General features: G+C 36.8%; 1 protein-coding gene across 1 annotated transcript in view; it reads right to left on the reverse strand.

Annotated features, from left to right (window-relative positions):
- Nucleotides 1–818: 818 nt before the first annotated feature.
- Nucleotides 819–23,618, reverse strand: part of ADGB (androglobin) — a 120,216-nt gene continuing 97,416 nt past the window's right edge. The window contains 8 exon segments of the mRNA XM_040553086.1: nt 819–1,955; nt 3,710–3,893; nt 5,278–5,386; nt 7,599–7,707; nt 9,912–10,067; nt 11,749–11,936; nt 20,739–20,850; nt 22,037–22,236. Coding sequence (XP_040409020.1) covers nt 1,764–1,955; nt 3,710–3,893; nt 5,278–5,386; nt 7,599–7,707; nt 9,912–10,067; nt 11,749–11,936; nt 20,739–20,850; nt 22,037–22,236 — 1,250 coding nt within the window. The 3' untranslated portion in view covers nt 819–1,763.

The following is a 23,618-nucleotide window of genomic DNA, read 5'->3' on the forward strand; positions in this document are numbered from 1 at the left end:
TGGTGTTGGATTGATTTTTACAACAGAATGTCATTATAGCACTTGCAGTGACATCAAGAACAGAACTTCAGCTTGATCTTCCTCTACAGAAGCTCATTAGAGATTCACATAAGAAGACAACCAACACGTGCTATTGCCATGGAAACAAGATGGAATATTATAAAGCAATATAGCCCATATTCCAAAATAGAGAGGACAAAGTCAGAGCAATTATAGCACAAGACTGACAGGCTTTTTATTTGCAGCATGTATGGGTCAAAGCAAAAGCTAGCTCCTGTTCTTTGAAATAAAAATCATCAGTGCAATTTTAGGACTTAGTTGTCAACTCCTTATTAGCCAACACAAAAGCTCAGTCCAGTGAGTTTATGTTGTATGGGAGGAAGGGGGCTGTATGGAGGCAGAGGCATCACAGCTGGTGTGTAGGTGTGACGATGTACAAAGAACAAACATCACAGACTGATAGAGGAACGAGTCAAGTTCAAGACAGGCAGTAAGGTACTGATAAAACAGAGGTGAGCAAAACCAGTAGAAGCTGAACATCTGGTACGTCATTAAGATGCAGAAGAAAGGCTAGTTTAAAATGCAATGGATATCCAGTATCAGTGGATGGGACACAAAGGATAACATTTCTTGTGATTTGCATTAAATAGGTGATTCTCAGTTTCCCATGTATCTAGATAATGAAATGGACATATTGTATATATACAACATGTATGCAGTCAAACTTCCTAGACTTCGGTGTGTGACTACATACAGAAAGTTCTTTAAGCCATTTATAACAGCTCCATCTGGTCTAGACGGAGTTTTTTGCCATTGTAAAAGTTTTGACCATTCTCTCTTATTACAGAGTGCTAGCTAGTGAGTATGAAAACATGTATTTTTTTGTATTTGATGACAGTATTAAAAAAATTAGGAATTCTACACCAATCAAAGCAAGAGCTGAAGGGAAATATTTTGCACTTTATGCAGAAAGCCTGTGAATGCCATTTCATACACACACTGTTTCTACCCTTAAGAAATATTCTTAAGTTCCAGCTGATGGTTTATTGTAATGACTTTGTCCAAAGCCACCATGGGAAAAATATAGTTAAGGAAATATAAAGAGAGTAATAAGATTTAAGGGAGCATTCAACAAGCCTTGTCTGTGCCATGAGCTTGCCACTACAGAGAGCTACTGTGAGATTCAAAACCACTTCTGAGAATGATGCCAGATGTGAAAGGGAAAAAAAATACTACAGTACACAGATAGCTTGCAAGTGTCTACTAAACCAGGCTTTGGGAAGCCTTCCAATGCCTGCATAAGAGATATGTGGTATGCCACTATTTAATTATTATAAACTCACAAGTTGTCATCCACTTAAGGAACTCATGTTTCTGCAAAGTTAAATGACTTCAAGACTGATAGGTTACATTCACTGTTCCAACTCTGGCTCATTCTTGACTAGCTCCATTTTGATTGTTTGAAAAAACAAGATGAAAGCATGATTTGGGGAGAAAACTCTGAATGCAATATGATTTTTTATTGCAAAATGTATTTCCAGTAAAAAGTATAAAATTTAATAGTTCTGAGTACCATTTATGACAAGCAAAATACCAAACACTTTGATAAAAAGAAGAATACTAAATCAATTTTTTGATAGCAGCAGTCAGAGATAAAATATGACATACTTGACACAAACACTGGAAAATAGCAACTAGTCTTTCATCTTTGCGTATAGATTTTATTTCCCAAAGAGTGAAGTACAATTCAGTAGTACTATCAACTACTTTCTTTTTCCTAATCCTTTTCCTTGCTTTTTTTTGCGTGCATCTGGGCTTTTCTTCTCTTGCTCTGTTTGCAGGATTGCTTCTTGAGCTGCCAGCTCATCACGTTTTCTGCGTTCAGCCTCTAGCAGCTTGCTTCTGTATGCTTCCCGAATGCTGTGAACTTGGCCTCGTGTTTCATCTAAGGATGCCTAGCCAAAACCAGACAGCAACACATGAATCTGCATTTCATCACAAGCAACTGCACCCTTTTAGTTATATTTCACTTTCTGACTATATAAGTACAGGTAGGGCCTCTCTCCTTTTCATGTTGCCTAGACATGTATTGCTATTGATTCGTCACAGGGACACAGCTATATATCAACCTTTTCACCATGAAGAAAAAAAAAGAAAATTCATGATTTTTTTTTTTTTTAAACTGCTGGTTTAATAAGCTAATTGTGTGGGAAGAGGATAGGGCAAAAAACTTGTTACACATCTGGGTCTAGTCCTGCTTCTGTTACTTACTGGCTTTGTTGCGTTAAATAAGTCAAAAACAAAACAAAACAAATAAAAACACAAAAACCACACCTATTTTTCATATTCCACTTAACAAAAAACCTTAAAACCTAGTTTTCAGAAGTACTGAAATGGTTTAGGAGCTCACGTCTCATTTTCAGAAGAAACTCACAGAGCCTAAATCACATTGGCCTTCAATGAGATTTAGACCAAGTGGGACTTGGACACTTCTAAAAACTTTTTTCCGTTATGTTTCCATCCTGGAAAATGGGGATACATGGAGACCTTTATATAGTTCTCTGTGGTCTACAGATGAAAAAACTGTAAAATTACTAATCAGCACAATACGCACATTTGCAAGTAACTCAGATTAGTACTGTGGAACATCTTAAATGTACATGCCTCCTTGAAAGAGCAGACGAACTACACTAGAAATGTTTTCCCTAATAATGTATGTTAGGCATCCAAAATCATAGCAACATCTGAAAATGTGGACACATTGTTATTAGGGATTAGGGATCGATTAGTCACTGGTAGAGGACTATGGCTCCTTGCAGGCTTATAGTTAAGTAATATAAACAAAGCTGGCTGGGTACTTGTTAAGAAGGTGTTTTCAAGTTATTTCTGTTAAACAGTTGGTTTAATCTAAAATTAATTTTACTGTCTCTTAGCCACTTTTAAGAACTCTGAACAGTCACCAGCTGATTGTTAGTGGTTACTGTATCAACACTGTGTGACAACACATTTTGTTCCTGTAGACAACCAAAGGTACATTTTGTTCCTGTTGACAATCAAAAGTTAAGCCAATTATGTTAGGATATTTGTACCAATTTCACATGTGATGTATTGGTTGAGTTAATCCTAGCAATGGAACCTTCACTAGTGATACCAGATTTATTATTTGTAGCTATGTTTCTTTAAGGATTAACAATTCCAGTTATTTTTTGACACTACGTATATTCCAGGAAGTCTGTGTTCTCTACCTTTGCTGTAGGACATATTAGGAGCAACTCACTCCTACATGAATTATCTTGTTCTTTATTACTTTGCAAAACCCCCAAATACAACTCCATAACATTACAAAATAAACAAACAAACAAACAGAGATGCTTTATGTAATGTACATCTGGTCATATATATCAAATGTTCAATTTCTTCTCACTTTAAACTATACTGTTATGGTGATAGTCCTAAAATTGTTTTTGCAAAGAACTATAACAAGAATATATTAAGAATATTCATGATGTTGTGTAGTACTGTTTGTTTTGTTTGTTTGTTTTCCTATGGACTTTAGTTTTAATCTTTGCCCAAGTGAAATTTCAAACTTGTACACTAATTCTAATTACTGATACGGAATACAAAAGTTTTGAGAATTGTTGATCAAGATATTCATGCTTATGGTGGATATCAGAGTAACAGTTACAGAAACGTAAACTTGAAAACCTACCTGTAGCTTCTCATACATTTCAAGTACATTTTGCTTCAATAAAGCTCTAGCATTTTGCTCTTTTTCTCTTTGCTCCAAAACCAGCTCTCGAAGTTCTCTAAAATGGTTGATTTTTTCCAGTTTATGCGTCTCTCGCTGTTGAATGATAGACTCATTTCTTAGCATAGATTCAGACATTGTTTTTCTGAAGGAAAAACAAATATATTTATCTCATTTCAAATACAGTTTGGGGTGCTGTATATTTTTCATAACACCTATATGTATATCTTTGGCTTACATAATGTAAAGTAACCATTGTACAGTTAGATATGGTTAAGGAGTCACCTTTCGCCTTCTTATACTTAACACCAATAAGGAAGTGCATTGGTGAGGCAAGGTCTTATACTTGAGTGGCTATTTTAAAATATTGGTACAATCATGCTCATCTTTGAGCATATGAAAAATTTCTACGTTACACATTTTTAATTTGCAAGAAATATCTTAGTTTTTTAGAAGTTTTTGGTATTATAATTCAGCGCTGAAACATTTTTTTGTTTGTTAGTGTCGTCCCCCCCCCCCCCTTTGGCATAATGGCAGCTAAGTGGATAATATATTTTTCTTATCTGACTTAAATGATGAGTGTAAAAGTCAAGGAGCTAAAGACAAATGAAATCATTCCATAACTCAAGCCTATGGAAGATCTTTTCCCATACTTTCTATTGTTTTAATATTGTTCATTTCAATATAACACCAGTTTCCCTTTCAATTTAAAATTGAGTTTGGGCAATAAGCATGGTCTAAGATCTTTTGCAAATCAACCAGTTGCATAAATGCCACAATGAACACAGGTGGACTTGTGCTTGAACTTGATTCTGGCTGCAGCACAGCCAACATGCAAGTGCATGCATATTAGCTAGACAGGTTCACATTGACACATGCAATAATGAAAATAATTATTTTGAATAAAGCATATAATTATTTCAGTTATTAACTATTATCATTAACTACACCACATTTGTTAAACATACTGAGCCTAGCACCATATCATGACAAACTTCATATGCATTTCTTTCAAGATGATCACTGAAATAAACATATTTGGATGCATATGAATGTCCTTCAGATTTTTATGTCACTTTTTCATTACACGCAATGCAGTAATTCTACTCCTTTGACATGCAACACATTTAAAAAAAAAAAAAAGACAAAAGTTATATTAGGATGTAGGAAAGCACTGATTTTCTGATTTTAAAAGACATCCATGCCAGGAAATTAAAGTGGAAAACCATCAAGATACCATCTACACTCTACATTTACTACTACGTGATTCTGTGCATGCGACGTGAAGGACAGATTAAACATGATCCAGGATTGTCACAACAACTTTAACAAGTATGTGACAGAATTGTAGCTTACATCAGTGATATGAAGGACTAAGTCTAAATTCACATCTATTATATGGCATAAAAATATGGATGAGATATAAGTGCTTAAACAATGTTATTGCATTTACTAATTCCTACATATACAAAACCCCTTAGTCTTTCATTTTTTTGTTTCACTGGCAAATTTTTCTTGCTGTAGTTTACCTCATGTAAGGACTAAGGTCTGGAGGCTTCCATTTTTTCTGCTGCATTGGTAAACTTGGGTCAATAGCTGCTTGTGATTTTCTCTTTTCTGAGGTAAGAGAAAAAGAACCTACAGCAAAACAGATTAAAACAGTTGTTCAGTTATGGTAGACAGGTCCATCTAAATTGTAATATAGCTTTTTTCCCCCCTCTCTTGGCTCAGCAAAATGAATTGTTAATAGAGAATACGGGTTGGAGATGATATAATATTTCTGCATTTTTACTTCTGATACTTATGATAGAATCAAAGATGCTAAAAAAATACTAGAGTGAAATTTGTACATGTATTTTAGCTAAATCAAAATGACTCATGAAGGAGTGTAAATATAAACAAGAATAACCAATTTAAAATGCCTAGAGAATAAATTTTAATAAGCAAGGAATCACTTTATTTCATAAACAAACAAAAAATCTATAAAAATCTGATTGCTCAGTCTTGGCTATAATTTAAAAAAATATATTCACTTTTGGGCATATGTTTTGTTTGGAAAATAACAATCTCAAGAAAAAAGGTCCCATGACAATTTAAAATTGTAAGAACGCACTCTTAGAATGTTTTTAACCACATGGATAGTATATGTGTTATGCTTTAATGTAGCATTCTCACAAGACAGGGATACATATGATATTAATAATGTCACTGTGCTGAGCTGTGTTGTGATTATTCCAGCACTTACTTCTTTCAGTTCATCTGGCTGTGGTGGAAAAGCCCATGAAATTTGATGAGATTTAATGATGACTGCGGTAGTTTGTTTTCATAAAAGCTCTCTTATTAACCTATTTATTGCATTAATTAATTGAAACATTTAAAGATATTACTAAAATTTTCTCACCAACAATAGGAAAAAGGTTTCTGAGCATTAAAAAAAAAATAAAGTAAACCTCTATATTTACATAGACAAATACACCAGCCTTCTCTGTTGGTGTAGGAAAGTGACACAAAATTTGGAAATACTTTAGACACTGCCCATCAGAAAATTATTCTCTAGAGCCTAAAAATTCTCATTAAGACACGGAACATTACAGAAATGTTCAAGAACATTATTGACTTTTCCTGCACCCTAGGGAACTGAACCATCACAATTTAAAGTCACTGGGTTATCGCCTCTCTAATTCATGAGACATTACATTGCACTCCAAATGCTTAGTTTAGAACAAAGAACCTGGTAGACAGCTGTTAATTTTGAAGTTCTTACCCAATAAGTTAAAAAAAATATTTTTTTTCTAGTTCTTCTGGAATGCAAAAAGTAAATAATGATGTATTTGTCAATAGCATAAGGTGAAGACTATTTCTGCTGTAAGTTCTGAAACATTCCCAGGAGGATTAGTTACCTGACTGACAAAATACTAATCTTTACAGGTTACATACTAGTCACAAATTCTAGTTCCATGCAAATATCCATGGCCAGATATTGTCATAAGCAAACTGAGTATTATTATTCTTTATTATTCTGATGACCTAATCTCAGGTCTCATTATTCTCAGGAGAGAAAAAAAAAAAAAAAAGACTTGCAGCCTTGCATCTAGCTCAGATTTTCATCAGCATCCAATAATTACCGGGAAATACAGAGGAAGACCCCATAGAAATTGTCACCACTAAGAAAAATTAGACAGCTCTTGTGCAAGTCTCTGGGAAGCTGGTGCTGCTCTGTATGTGTTTTATGCACTTTTTGACACCTCACTTCCAGAGCATTGTCCACGAACATTAACACAGAGAAAATGTACGTTAGAAGTAGTAGCGTCTTAGTGATATGCAATTTCAGCTGCTAAACATTTTAAAAAATGTATCTGTACTTATGAGCTCTGGGACCAAACTTGGAATTGAGGGAGTAGGTATTTTCCACTGAACTTCCAAAAACGCCAGCTTTGTTTAGTGTTGGAATTCTAGCATGGTAGGACTATTCTGCAGCTGGAGCAATACAACAATTAAAACAGAGGGGACAGAGAAGATAGAGACTAAGCATGCCACTGTGCATTTGGACTCCTTTAAAGGGGCTGTTCTCTCCATTTACTTACATTAAATATGTTTTAAGGAACTCAATAACCTATGCAGAATGCTTTAAATCCTACTATTTAATTTCACATTGTACATTAAAACACTGGTTGTGCTATGTACAGGCTACATTTGGGAACCCATAGCAGAAAAACCTGTACTGTGGTGTTTTACACCACATTAATTTTTAGACATTTTTTTTTTTTAAGTGATTAATATCCCTTTACGTCTTAAAATTACAATGCTCAAAAATCAAGATGACATGCCTGACAGAAAGTTATACCCTTACCTCTTTCTTCTGATCTGGGTGTTAAACTGGCAATGTCAGCCTCAGCTACGGACTTCTCTGAATCTCTTGCAGCATGCTTATTAATAAACTTCATGCGTTCCTGAAAAGCCTAGAGAACAAAGTTTTAATCCAGATAAGACTTCTATTACATACTTTAAAACCCAAAGAATTTTCAAAGTAGGAATCTATAAGCAATGAATAGGACAGTAAATCTTTGAATCCAGCACATGGTGAGATATGATGCCAATTTATTATTACTGGTGAGTATATTTCACTGGTTTGATCTATGAAAACATCTCCTCAGACAACACGAATAGCGTAAGTGAGGCACTTGGTGGAAAAAAATACATAAATATGAGGACTATGCTTTATGTTAGAGTCATATTCAAGCCATCATTGCAGAAGATTTTTTTTCTGAAATAATAAACTGTCAACATTAAACATCCAATTTTTTTTTCTAGTAACGTTCTTGAACCTTTATTTGTTTAGTTTTAACGTGTTGCATAGAGGGGAAATAAATTGAAACTAGTATTTAAAGTTTATCTTAAATTTAAAGCAAGTGTGTCTTGAGTATATGAATAAGAACCTCTAAGTAAACCTTAGTGAGATGGTAGCTCAGCAAAATGGAAAGTAGGCAGCACACTTTGAAGGGTTTGACTCTTCTCAGTGCATACTGTTTATATTTAGTATATATCCCAAATAAGAAAATTATGCTGTCAGTAATGCAGTATACAAATCTGCCTGGGTCAGGAAACAGAAAAGATGCTAGGATTCCTATTAAATGAGTCCTGAGACATGGAGTATGTACTCTAAAGATGCAGTGAACTACTGGAAAACCCCTGACCTCCAGGCAGTTTAAAATACTCTTTGGATTTAAAAAGAAAATCAGCCCCTGAAAACAGGGTCTGTTTCCTCATAGCTGAACGCATGGTCAGAACCCCTCTCACTGCATCTCTTTAGGGAGCTAGTACTTCATCCTAGGAGCTCCTGTAGCCTTGGTGATTTGGGCTTCATCCTGAGGAATGGGATCTATGACTGCAAACCCTCTCAGGCTAAATTATCTTTGATGCTAAATACAGGCATCACCACTTCTGCTTGCCTTTTCAGAAGGTGACTTGGGCTCATTGGGCTTTCTCTTAAGAGCTCAGATTGCCAGAATGAACAGAGGAGCCAAATATCAGCCTGGAGTTAGGCGTCTAATTCCCTGGGTCAACAGGCATGTGACTCCTGAAATAACAGATGCTGGGGACAGGTGATGAAGAAGAATGAAGAGAAGCTACTTAGAATAGCAGACACCCAAGTTAAACCTTTTTTCATTGTATTATGTACATTTACTACTGCATGTAATTTTCATAATCACAGCTGGTTTAGAAAATTGCCATAGACCTAAGGAGCTTTTAAAATGGAAGCCTTTAGCTGTAATTCAGTTGATTTTCAGAGTAAAAAAAAGGCAATGGTGATAGAACGGCATTCTGAAGAGTCTATCAAAGTGGGTACATCAAAGTGGCCACATCAAAGTGGAGTCACTTCCAATTAATCTTTAGGATGCAGTGCTTACATTTTCAGTCCCAGCACAACCAATCAAAACCACAAAGAAATGCATCTCTCCTTAGATCAGAATTTAATAAAATGGTGTCAGAAAATTTTATGAGCTTTGCATACACAGAAAAGAAATGAGAAAATCTGCCAGCATAACTGGCAAGACCCATGAACGAGGTTTCACTTCTGAGATGTACCTTTAACACTGTTGTGTTAAAAGAGCCCAGCTGCATTTGATACATCTGAATTAGTATTGCTTCTCCAAAATGGTGAATTAATACAGAGTGGCATGTACAAGCTCATGGGTACCTGCAACCCAGAAGGAATTTGGGAATCCTGGCTGTAGGAGACAATTAGATTGATGATATGGCCAAGTGCCAGTTCTTCAACAGGAATCTTCCTGGCATGTTTATAGCAATGTATTTCTCACTAGAATCTGTTCATGCTAAACATTCAGCTTGCCACAAGTGGCAGCTTTGCAGTTGTGTAGAGGTAGCAAGTGTTCTAAGGAGAATCTTTTCTCTGTTCAGTAAAATGGAAACTAAAGTCTCAGTGATCTCAAGAAGCCTAAAGTAGATGATATAGATTCCTGCACAGAAGTCATGCACATCAGCACTTTTGATACTTTAGGCTGTGAAAAAATTTCCCATCTTCCACCAAGTGGTGAAGAGGAGAGTCAAGAACTTGTGTCTCAGTTTTGGTAACTGCTCAGCCGTCACAACAGCTTTTGCAACTTGTGAAGACACGTTACCACAAGGATTGCTCTCTGATTACCTTGATAGCTCTTCCTGGCTCTGCAGACTCCCATGCTTGTTTCATGGCTTTGATCTCATCTGCTCGCTGAGTGTCTTTCTTCACCTCCAGAACTTCTGCCTCTCTCTGCTCACTAACTAGACGTAAAGTCCAGTACGGTTTGTTTAAAGCAGCTTGCTGAAAGTGAAGTACCGTAAACATATTTATCAATATATGTCTATTACCACTATTAGGATGAAGCTATATTTCTGTACCTTTGTAATTTTCACAGCTGGTATACATTATACATTGATAGACTTTGACTTGCATAACTAAACAAACTGCTGCCAAAGGAGAGAAAAATTGCTTTGCATCAAGCCCCTCTAAGGTAGTTTGTATGCCTTGCCCAACCCCTATCTAGCATGCTCTACATTCCCAGTTCTTCTCAACAGTCTGTCTGAACATTTTTTCATGTAATTATCTCCCTGTCAAGCTTTTTTCCTTCTTTCCTTCCCTACTTTCATTTCCTTCTTTCTACATGCCTTTTTTTTTTTTTTTTTTTTTTGCCAGACGTCTTATTTTTTAACCTGGATTTTTCTTTAGAAATATATCTTGTTCTATTTCCTTTGGCATCAGATTCTTTCTAATCACGTCCCAAATTCTCTAAACTACTTTAATGCAAGCTTCTCCATACCATACCATAGGATGCAAGTAGTGCTCAAAGGGCTATTCTGCTCAAAGTCTATTCTAATAAATAAAATACTGTGCTGCACATATTTCTCAAAAGTGTACCATCTCAAGAAGCTTGAAGCCCAAGATTCAGAAGTAGAGATAGGAGCTCAGCTTTTCTTCGAGACTAAAGTCAGACATCTTCTTAATCAGCAGGCAGTCTCTTCTTGAAACCTGCATCTATTTTTGTGATGGACTGAAGAGCTCCCAAAAGTTATCATCCCAGCACCTGTAGCATACCTCAACATTGGAGCTGAAGGCAGAAGTCTGACACAACCTGAAGCTGCAATACATTTATGTGGCTAACTGTCTCAAATGCAGCCACTCTGACTGCTCTGGAAGAAGGGTTAAGGCACTGTTCCTAAACTCAGTATGATGAGGTGTGGATATGAATCATAAGGAAGCTTGCTGTGCAATAACTTTAGTCAACAAAACAATCCAGTAGAAATTTCTTCACAAAAAAATTTGTGGAGATGGTCTCCCACAGAAATACCACCCATGAGGCAGCCAAAAACAAACAAATGAACAAAAAACAGCAAAGGCAATGCTATTAAAGGAAGACCTGCCAGTTTCTTCTTCACCTTATATTGATCTGTTTGCAATCCATAAAGTCAGTTATTACTTTTAAAGCATGCATACAGGTTGGTCAACCACAACACATTCAAACTATCCTACCACAGATGAGAAGAATTTGCAAGCAGGTAAGTGAATTTTCTGCCACTGTATACCTATAAGCTAATAACAATTGTAACATGTAAAAGAGGAACTAACCTAAGGGAAAGACCTATTTTATCTCCCTGAGGGTCCCATGAAAACCAGTACAAGTGACTCTAATTAGAAATCAAGATGACAAATTAATGGAATTTAATAAACCTTCAGCAGAGACAGAAACTAGATGTCCAAAAGAAACTGTCAGTGCTGGTGTTGCACATAAAGAAATGAACACATCACATCTCTAAATGCAGGATACCTGTCTTTTACACGTGCAATTCAATCATTCTCGGGTGTAAAGTAAGAAGTTGGCAAAGCAGGGCATAGAGAAACACAAGGGATACCCTAAAAGTGCTAGAAATTCTGATCAGCAGAGCTGACAATACTTCGCATAAATATTACACTTTCAACAAATCCAAATTCTTACATTTGTTCTCACCTGATATTCAGGTTGAAATACAAGAGACATAAGTGATCCCCTTTCCTTATTGGACTTGTCCTTTTCTGTCTTCTCAGTTGCTTTCTCTTTTGATTTTCTGGTTGATTTAGGAACACTTGCAGACCTTTGTCCTTCAAGATTATTGAGCGCTGGGAAAAAACTGCGCTCCTCATGTTTTTCACCATGTTCTGTTCACATGTAGTTACGATGCACAGTGAATTGAAGGATACCATTGTCATCCATAAATGTATTTTCCCCATATAACATACAAGATGGAATAACAGAATAGAACAGCAAGAGGAAAGACAAATAAAAGCCAAATAATTAGTTGACACTGTTAAGTACTATACTAACATTAATTATTGGAATAAGAAATAAACTGGGGACAAAACAACTTTTAAGAATAGACTTACAAGGTGGTCGTATTCTGACAGCCTTATTTGTTCTAAATGGCACTTAATAGTCATTTTACCAGAGTCCCTGCACTGCTGCCTTGTCAATGGGTCAGTCCAAAAAGGAGATTGCAATCTACAGTATAACAATCTGATTCCTAATTATTTTATATAGTCTCATACAAACTCTGTCAGTGCAATGCACCTGGTAGGTGAGAAGCTCAAAGTAGTCAAAGCCAACATTCTCACTACCTCATATCCCTGTAAACCTGAAAGAGTGGAAGAGAAGAAGCACACACACAAACAAAACAGACAAATGAACAATCAAACCCCACCCCAAAACATAAGAAACTTGAAGCGAAGAAACGTATTTGAGACGATGTATACTTGGGAAAATTAAAATGATAATTTTGAGAATAATCAGATAAATTTTTGGATTAATTATTTAATCTTCTCAAGTATGTGCTCACTGTATGACCTGTGTTTGAAATGAAGATGCTGAGAAATGACATTTGTGACACTTTCATTCTGCACTGTCTTAGCTAGTGGGAGCTATTAACAAGACTTCTTGCATGCCATATTCTTGTTAAAAAATAAAAAAGGATAAATGAATTCTGCAATAGAATACAGATCTAATAGCATTGGAACAAGTCAACTGATACAAGCTGGACTGGATCCACAACACTATAAGATTAAAGATCAGTGTCTGAAATCTCTGTCTCACCCCACATTCATAGTGCTTGAAACATTAAAACAACAGCTGAAAACCTAGATTTGATCAGTTCAATCAAACAGGCAATTTCTCTTCGAAAAAGAGGAAATGAGTAACTGTTTTAGAGTCTGAAAATAATAACAAGGCACCTTTCACTTAATGCTGTGCTTTTCTAATCTCTTTCCATGGAGGGCAAATCAAAGTGCTGCTTGATTTGCTCCAAAGTCCACTAAGGTATTCCACTGGCTTTAATGAGCATTGGATCAGATCTGCAATGCCGTGGCTGAGTTTATATGGAAATATAAAATGTAAATTTGAAATGTATACAAGCATATTTATAACATACATGTAGTAACTACAAATATATATAATATTATATATATGTATATTAAATCATATATTATACGTGTTTATATATAAATTACATTCTGTTCTCCTCGTGTTACTGAAATAATGAACAATGGTACGAAAGCGCTAAGCATAAATTGATTCAATGCAAACAAAACATATATTAAAAGAGGAAAGCAAAAGTTAAAGCAATCCCTACAAATATTGAAGCTACTAAAACAACTCCAGATGAAATGCAAATATAAAATAGTGATGATGTTATTTGAAGTTATATCATTACAGAAGCATCTTTCCATTTAATTTCACATTATCATAACATATTAGCACCATAAATCAGACTAGTGCACATGCATTATTCAGTGAATTATTAATTTTTAAAGATAAGTTATTTATTGTTTATGCAAACACCAAGAGACATTCAGTGTCATTACCTAAATCATATCAGACAAAAACTGTCTATGGCATTGGATAACACAAGCTTTGGCTTCTATAAAGATTTTACAAGTCTGAAATTTAATATTTTGATGCTCTGGACTTAATTACTAACTTCTCAATGTATATCACATGTGAGCATATGAAATGACAAGGCTAAAATGAGCCATCCTGTTTTAATTCCTAGTGTGGGGTCCTAGGACAGGATTCAGTGGAGCTCTCACAGCTAGCTACCCAGTAGACTGTGTTGTCCATGTTCCCTCAGCAGATTTCACTGATTTGGGGATCATCCTCCAGAAATTCCTGGAGTGGGCACTGACTGCAGTTGGGCAATACAGCTTGCAGTCCACTCAGGCTGTAAGGAAGAATGTGAGTGGCTCCTTGGGGCTTTCCCCAAGGCCAAAACTAGGCAAATGCTTTGCACTGGGATGCAATAAGTAGAAAGGCAGAGAGAGAATACAGAAAGCAAAAGGCCATGGCTGAATTTCATCTGACAACAGATGCACCAATCATCAAAAACTCTCAGTGGCAGTTACTGTATATGTATGGTGCACAGGAAAGTTTGGGCATCACACCAATTGACAGTGATGACGAACAGCTGGTAGCAACTTTTGAAATTAGCTTCTCTAGAACTTTACAATCATTTGTCAGAGATTCATTTAATCTAATGCCAGAAGAGACCATACTGACCATCCAGTCTAATGTCCTGTCTATGACAAGCTAAATAATTACACCAAAGGATTCCTGTCTGAAACTCATAACTTCTGATTGAGATACAAATACTTTCTTTTTGGGAATGGTAAGCAGCTACTCTCGATTTGCAAAATTAAAATGACAGAGAACATATCTTGTTCATAAGTAGAATAAAAAGGATTCTTCATAAGTTTTCCTTGAGAACATATCATGCTCACGCATGCTGTAAGAATTTAGTGGGATTATACAGTAGTTGACAGAAAGGACTGTTACTTGTCCCATGAAAGACTTTTAGGTTTAGCTGGAGAATGATTGAGAATCTCAGCTGTTGCTTTTCCTTTCTCTGACTGGGCCCCGAACAGTATTCTGGACAGATAGCAATGTCAAGGATCTTTTAAAGTTGGGCTCATCCAGACACTTAAGTTGCAGTAAAGCTGCACCAGAACAGAAGCAAACCACCAATACAGTTGCAGTAGTATGGGGAGGTTAAAGCATGGCTTAGTTGACTATAGGTCTTAAAACCGTAGCGCCATCATGTATTCTCAGTGGTCTATTTTTTTTCACCTGCTTCATCAAACACCAGGGAAGTGGTCACTTACTACGGACAGGCAAGAAGGGAAAGAGATAAAGGAAGAAAGGAACATCCTGCTAAACTTCTCACAAAATTCTGCCCCAGAATGAGACAGCAAGTTCTCCTGTGGGAAGACAGAACAAGTGCCAGAAACTTTTGCTGCTCTGGAGGAAAAAAAGGTAATATTCCAAAGGATATTGCCTTTCCTGCCTTTTCAAACCTACCTCTACTACCTGGTTTGGGCAACCAATCTCACCCTTCTATGTTAGCTTGATAGACAGACTTCTCTAGTTGACAGCTGAAACTGATGAGTTAACTTGGACAATATCTAAAATATGTATTGCAGTCAGTACTCAGCCCACACTGATGATTCAGCTTTGGGTTGCTACAGTTGCACAATAAAACATCTGCTCTTACTGCAACAAAAGTAAAATCTAACACCCCCCCCACCTTCCCCCTCCCCCCAAAAGTGGTTGAAAATCAAATATACAAAACAAATCTTAAAATAATTTTGCTCACACAATCAACTTAAAATGGTATTGGCAGTTGCAAGATTCCCTTCTAGTTTTTCCCCTTTTGCATAAGAATCCAGACTTTTATGTTTTAGAATTTTTCCACAGAAGTCTTGCACCATTAACAGATCCCAGGGAGTAGGAAGAGATATAGATAAAAATCAATATATATTTTTGGCACTTTCTCATTTCTGTTTACTTGGGTTATCCTGGCTAATACTTTTTTATTGTTTCACTTCTGCAAAGTGTTATTTAATAAAACATAAGATGTTATATATAATAAATATGACTATATATTAGTCATGAAATAACTTTTGCTAACAGTTCTACTTGCAAATATTGTCAAACTTCAGTATTAAGTATTATGAAGAAAGAAAAGGATAACAAACAACAAAGACAAAATAAAAAATCATCACAACACCTGTATGCTGGAAAACTTACTTTCTTCAAAAACGTTCCTAACAAACATTTAATACCAATGAGTAGTATGAGTCTTCTAAATGGAGACTAGTTTAAAAAACTGGTAAATGGTGACACAAAGCAGAAATACTCTTTGCAGTGATAAATGAGCTTTAATACAAAACTAACTCCAGATGGCACTGTTGCCTTACATGAAAAAGTGGTACCTGAAATTGTGATTTGTTGCAGGAATTTTCCACCTGGCTCACTGCAGCTTTCTTAAAAATCATATGGTGAGAGGATGCCTTTTTGGCTAAGCACCAACATTGCTATTAAATGAATTGTGTGTTTGACAAGTGGTGCTGGCAGCCTGAGATGGTAAATCTCAGTTTTCAAATTGCTTTAATTTGAAAACTGGTTCACCATCAGAAAAATATTCAGAGATTAAATATTGTTTACTCCAAAATACCTACCTATACTAAGCTCTCTAGTTAAATATTGCTGTTAATAGGGGTACATAAAATAAATGCTAAGTAGTAAATACACGAAGTGTTGGTATGTGTTGTTTTTTAAACTGTTGGTGGCTTGGGCAACCTAGTTTTTATTCCATGAGAACACTATCAATTGGTATTCTTATATAAACAGAAACACACAGTTAATCTGAACTGTGAAATAGATTTTGGTTACTTTCAAAGGCACCAGTTATTGGAGGACACAGAAATCTCTATTTAAAAAGAATCCGAATAGAAAATTCTCATTAACGCTGACTGTGACTTGACTCTGGTTGACTATAAATGAGCCAAGGTATCAGCTAAAACGGAGAAGGGAAGTTATGACTGGAGTACTGCCACCAGGAACTGAACATGAGACTATTCAAGTTAATGACAAGTTTCAGTAGTATCAGCTGAAAACTAGCAAAAAAAAAAATCAGAGATTGTGACCTCCTTTGACCCACAGTTTTACGGACTATGGTGGCAGTTGTAGGAAAGGATAGGCAGCAGAAGCATGGTTGGTATGTTAAAAACAAGCTGTAGCCAAGTCAGAAGCTTAACACAATGCAAGAGGATGCAATTTTGTGAAGAATGCAACAAACTAAGAGGGTGAAATAGCAACAAAAATAGCTGTCTGTGCATCTATCTGTAAGGCATAACCTCTCAAGTATTATTGTGTTCATGATACAGTGTAATCTGCCCCATTTTCAACTCAAGCAGATATAACTTTCCATATCAAAAAGTCAGATATCAATCCACATTTCGGAGGCATAAACTCTGAATTTACAAGTTATGAAACTGATACTCTGTCAGCTGTGGTGACTAACAAATAATAAATCTACTACTGTCTAAACTGAAATTGAATGCATGAGTTTACAAGCAGAGGTTGACCTAAAGATATTATAGTGGGAGATGCATTCTACAGATATTGAGACAGTTAATGTGATTTATAAACAAATACAATGCATCTTCAATTTGAAACAATTGTCAACAAAGCAACTAGAAAATCAAAATAACAGATTTTCATTTTGGTCATTTAGTAGAATTTCACGTACATGCTGATGCAGTTAGCATTCAGATGGTATCTTGTTTGGCTGTATTAGACAATATAAATCTTGTGCTTTCTTACAACGTATTATAAGGTCAATATTACTCTGCAAGCATTACTCTAACATCTTAGCAGAAAGATGCCTTCAGACTCTAATCGATGATGAAACTTCATCTCACAGTTTAGTTCTTCCACCAAATATATTCTACACATCAGTTAGCAGTATAAATAGCTAGCATTGAGCCCAGAAGTACTGCATATATGCAGTGTGGATTTTATTCATCTATGACCTAAACAAAAATTGAAACTTCACTGTTCTAGGGAACTTCTGTGTCTTGTAGACTGCATGGTGATCTTCATTCAGAGTGACAGATTACTAGATTACAACAGCTGGGACTAACGTGAACTCTTCTAAAAGAAATACAACAAGGAAGTGCAATGCATTTCCTTGGTGCCTGTGGGAATGTGGGGTGGAGGCAGAAGAATATCAGAAACCAAAAGAAATATTCCCTCTAACAAAAGATTCAAGTAGTAGCTCCAGAATTAAGACTATAATGGAGGTAAAAAGATGCTAGGAACCTGGTGACAAAAGAAACCTCTAAACAGCATTTTTGAGAGCAAGTTTTCAAAATATTACTGCTGATAAACTGAAATCTGTGGTAGCTTTAAGCTTTTTGTTTGTAAGAATGCCTAATAAATTATGCTTTGATATTAGACTACCTCGAACTATAAGAGATATTCATAAGTAAATGGACTGACACATTCACACTTTAAAGAAAAAAATATATAAAAATCTGTAACATCCCATTTCATTTGTAGCTTCTCTAACCAGTAAGTGCATCTATATAGGGTTAGATTGTCTGATAAAAGCTCATCTACACACCCACAAAACAGCTCAGAGAGAGAGTGGCAGGAGGGGGAGCCCAAAAAATACCCTGCTGAGCAAATCCCGAATCTATCCTAGGAGCCATCAGCCCCAGATTCAGGATTTCTGAGGAACACCCTGTCCAGGCTCCTCCCAAGAGCTGTGCAGGCATGGAACCCATGACAATGAGACATGCAGAGCAGCTATCCAGATCACCTTTCCCATTTCAGGTGGTTGCAGCCTAGGGGTTGGACGCATTACAGGATGTAGGGAAAAAAACAGTTTGGTATCTGTCCTGGTTTCAGGTAGGACAGAGTTAATTTTCCTCCTAGTAGCTGGCAGGGTGCTATGTTTTGGATTAGAATGAGAAGAGCGCTGATAACATGCTGATGTTTTAATTGTTGTAGAACAGTGCTTACACCAAGCCAAGGACTTTTCAGCTTCTCTCTCTGTCCTGCCAGCGAGCAGGCTAGGGATGCAGCAGGAGCTGGGAGGGGACAGACCCAGGACAGCTGACCCAAACTGGCCAAAGGGGTATTCCATACCATCTGACGTCATGCTGAAGAATATATAGGGGTGGCTAGCCGGGGTGGAGGGGGGGGTCGGGCTGCTCGGGGATAGGCTGGGCATCGGTCAACGGGTGGTGAGCAATTGCATTGTGCATCACTTATTTCGTACACATTATTACTATTAATACTATTATTATTATTGTTGTTATTCTTTTCCCTGTCTTAATAAACTGTCTTTATCTCAACTCACAGACTTCACTTTCCCGTTTCTCTCCCCCATCCCGGAGAGGGAGGGGGGAGGGTGAGCGAATGGCTGTGTGGTGTTTGGCTGTCAGCCGGGCTAAACCACAGCAGCATCCTACAGGATTTATCATGGGATATTTAAGGGAAGAACCAAAATTGGATAAAGGGATGGATTTAGGTGATTTGGGGAGGAACAAGAGTGGGAAAATAGAGAAAGGTTAAAAATTGACAGCTGCATGTCAATAGTTTGTTGTTCAGCACACTTGTCCAAATGTGCCTTGTGCCTGAGCTGTGCAGTCTGTCCTATCTTCTTACTGAATTCTTTTAAAATTCTTTCCTGAGTTGATTCCATGTACATGTGTACAGATGGGGGTGTAACTGGAGCCAGACCATGGGTCAGAGGGCCCATCTATCTGCAGTGCAGCAACTAGAGAGTGTGCTGGTGTGCAAGCAAGCATGTAATTGCTAGATATGATCAAGCTGGACCAGTGAGTGAATAGACTAACAGGGCTGGGAGCAAGGGGGTGCATGGGTCTCTAAGGGCCAGTTCTGGATGCGGGAGAGCTTGTGCATCTCACAAGAGAAAGCACAGCTACTGGAACCCGGGATGACCTGGCCAGCTGCATGTGTGCACACTACAGTCTGTACCAGCAACTGGTGTACGGCTGCAGCCTCAAGGGTATGTATTTTCAGATGTCAGCAGCTGGAGAGGCTGGGATCCAGGGACCAGACCAGGTGTATAAGCCCAAGTGCTGGAAAGATCCACCTCATACATGTATAGTCTCACTAGACTTCGATTCTGTCCAGACAGAAAAGGGAGCAGGATGAGGCCATTGGTGCTGCCTGTGTTCACATGAGCACTCTGAGCACCTGTCCATGATCTGTATGGTTGGCCATGTGTATATATATCTATATATGTAGTTTCCATATGTTCTGTGTGCACATGCCTGCTGGGAATACAACTTCAGCCTCCCTACTGGTTGGACCTGGCGACAGGGAGCTACAGCAGCCTCAGTCCAGCTGCTGGATCCAGCAAGATGTATTCTCATTTACAATATTTAGGGTTTAAAATATTCAGTATCGGTGGTAAAAGAAGAAAAGATGAGACATTTGTATAACTTCTAAGATACTTACTAATATTTTAACTACTTTTAATATGTGTTGTTTTTTATGTCCCTTAAAAAGAAAAGGGGGGGGGGGGGGGGGGGGGGAGGGGGGAATGTTGTGGAATATTTATGCAATTTCTCCATCCCCCTCCTGGCTAGAATACAAAGCATATTCTTGGGACCTGTCCCAGTCTTGTCTCCTGCCTGAATTCTTCCCCTGGCAGTACAGAAGTAATACATATCCTGAAAACAGGCCTTTTGTCCCTTCCTGTTAGTGCATTTTCTTAAATTATTAGCAGGCATGCATCTCCGCTGTCCGTAGAAACTTCTATATTTAGATTTAGTTTGTCAGGACATTGTGCCACTTCATTGGTCTCTCAGACATGCTTTGGCAACTGTTCTAGAACCCTACCTAAAGTTGAGCCCTAAGAAGTTCAGGTAAGTTTTGCAGAGTAACCTCTGATTTCTCTATTATTTTTGAATTGAAGGTATGGAATCACACAGCTAAACTCCAGTTCTATAAGCCTCAGAGCAAAGAGATTATTGCTTAATTATTTCCCTCAAACAGTGAATAAAAGAAATATCATATGGTCTTGGCTTTTAGCAATATACATTAAAAAAATCACTAACATAAAACATCTGACTGAATATGTATTAAGGGTAACGTACCTTTGATTTCATTTTTCTCCATTTCTTTCAGTGTCTGAACAAACTGCAACTGACTCTCTGTAAGTGGCCAACTATTATATAACACCAATGCCTGTATGATATACTTGTGAGACTGTGAAAGAAAATGCAATATGTTAACATGCTGAGGACATAACAACTACAGAATGTATTTAAAAACCCTGTAGGTTAGTAAAGTAGCAGCCATTGAACTCAGCAAATGAAACACATGATTAATTTACAAGCTTGCACATTACGGTATTCACAAGAAGCTTAAAAAATTAGTGTTAATTCCAAAGATTTTATTTTAACTCCTGTGAAATTAAACAATTACTCATGTGTTTAATGAACTGAAACTAAATTGGGCTATAAAATAAGGAGCTACATTCCATTAAGTCTTCCATGTTACTTTCCTGTGTATGCTATGTGCTAAGACAAAGAGTTCTGTCTTTTATTTTAAGACCTACTACAGAGCTTTGAGCACTAATACCAGCATTCAATAATGTCACAAAGTGAGGTGGAGATGGCAGGGTCAGTGGGTTGTCTGAAACATTATTTACACTGAACAGGATATGATCTCAATACTTTTTTAAAAATTGTTTTCCAACTTTTAAAGCCAGTATTGAGTCGAAGAAACAATACTGGAAATTATTTATCAATGATTTTTTTTTCTTAGAATATTCTGTTGCAATTAAACTCAATTACCAGGAAGAAACCATAGAGAAACACATGGAAACAGAGAAAAAAGCAGTGCTTGAGGAACAAAATATTATTTTCTAAGAAAAGCAACTAATACTAGGTGAAGTTAAGAGAAATTCACAATTTTGACATCCCTCTCTAAGCAATTCTAGGCTGAAGAAGCAGGTGTGTGTGTTACTAAAGCATTCAGCTGACTGGCAACTGGTGCTTCTCTAGCAGAATTAATAAAGTTGGCCTTTTCTTACATTACATGTCAAAGAAAAGCTGCATTGAAGAATCAGAAGTTTAACTTGTTACTGGTATCTTTTGTCTCTTAGCTCCAAGCCATGTTATATTTGAATTTAACTTGGTATGTGAAGAATGCCTGAGGACTAAACACATCTGCCTCCTTGATTTGAAAACAAAAATGACCCCTTGTTAGTTGGTTATTCATATAGGTACATTATCCTTCCTCTACAGCCTCACTCAGAATCTAACAACAATCTTAATTTTGGTTTCCTCATTCATGCGTCAGGATATCAGATCTCCATGTGCACTAAAAGAATTATCAACATCTCTTCACTGAATTCCCCACTAAATTCCAGTAATTTGAAATCTCTTACTTGTTGTGGACTTCCATGATTATTTGCAAAGTTTTCCAAGAGGAGAGATTCTTCTTCTAATGTAAATAAACCTTCTTTTAAAGGTCCCAGCTCGAAAGAAGTTTTGGTACCCTTTGGAGTTGAAATATGACCTTTTTTTTTTAATCCTCCAGTTTCCGAATCCTTCTTTGTAATGCTTTGAATAATCTGGGTTTTACTTCCTGCAAGATGATTAAAAAGGTAAGTGTCAGTTTCCAGAAATTCTGTGAACTATTAATATAAGGTAAACAGATGCCCCCAGAAACTATACAAAAGAATTACTACTATACTCAATTTTCTCTTGCTGCATTGTGATCATAAGGTTCCAACTAAAGTTATGCTTATTATCCTGATTTCATTCTGCATACAACTCACGAACCTCTTCATAGTAAGAAATTTGAAAGACTCTATAACTAACTGTTGTTACTTTTTATAAAAAAGCTTATAATTTGTTTCCCTGCAAAATCCACACTCCTCTCCAACACTAACCATCACAGCGCTGTGCTATATATTACATAATATGGATAGCCTCGTACTCTATATAACGGATACCCACTTAACCTAATTCAATAAATTGTGCGCATTTGCAGAAGGAGGGGAGAGCTGCATTTGCCACAGTTCTGGCAACTGCTATCCTTACAGAAGTCTCTTACATCAAACCGACACAAAGGTCATAGATGACAGCTCAAACAAAGCCAGTCTTGAAAAGAGGTATAGAACTATTTGTGCTCTTTTATAAAGTTATACCCTGATCTCTTACAGGAGGTATTAATGTGGAAAAACTGTGAAACCAGGAATGTGCTAAATCAAGGCTATAATAGAAGTATTAGTCCAGAAAATTTAAACCTGTGCACATTCACACAAAAGGAAAATCTTTCAAAACAGAAGCGTGCAAGAGTAGGTAATTCTTTCTCAGGCTAAAGAAGTCAAGACTACTGTGGGATTTATGTGAAACTTGTACCCACCTCTTGTGACAGATGGAAGAAAAATATAACCCTAGGAATTCTGAATGCAGGTGAAAATGAATAACACTAGCTTAGTACTCAATCTGACATTCTGAAAAGTCTCTGAGACATATACAGAGAAATCTCATTGTTATATATACTCTCATGTTTGTTTTTGTTTTATCCTCCCATAACTTTAGTCTGTGTTTTCAAATGTATAATCTCAGAGAAAGATCTCGGAGAAAGTACTCTTTTCTACTGTAAAGAAACAATTCAGACTACAAACGGAAGAATAATTCTGCATACAGACTTTTTCCAATTGGAGAACTTGTCTTGAGGTTACCATTCACAATATTTGTATAAAAGTTCTAATAAGGAACGATCTTCAATGTCTGCTTGAGCACTGTCATCAAGCAATAGCGCAAAGAATTTACCAAAAGGTAGCTTTGAAGCAGTGAAGCCAAATAAATGTACTCCTTGTAGCCAACAGAGATGAGCTCCTCTGCAGTGAGTGGTTTCTAGGTTTTAGGAGCTCTGCAGCTGTCCTCTGGAGAAGCCTACCTCTAACTGTTATGGTAAATGGGATTCAAGGGAGGTGATATCCTTTAGACTGTAATTAG

The sequence above is a fragment of the Cygnus olor genome, chromosome 3, assembly GCF_009769625.2.
Source record: "Cygnus olor isolate bCygOlo1 chromosome 3, bCygOlo1.pri.v2, whole genome shotgun sequence".
Lineage (NCBI taxonomy): Eukaryota > Metazoa > Chordata > Aves > Anseriformes > Anatidae > Cygnus > Cygnus olor.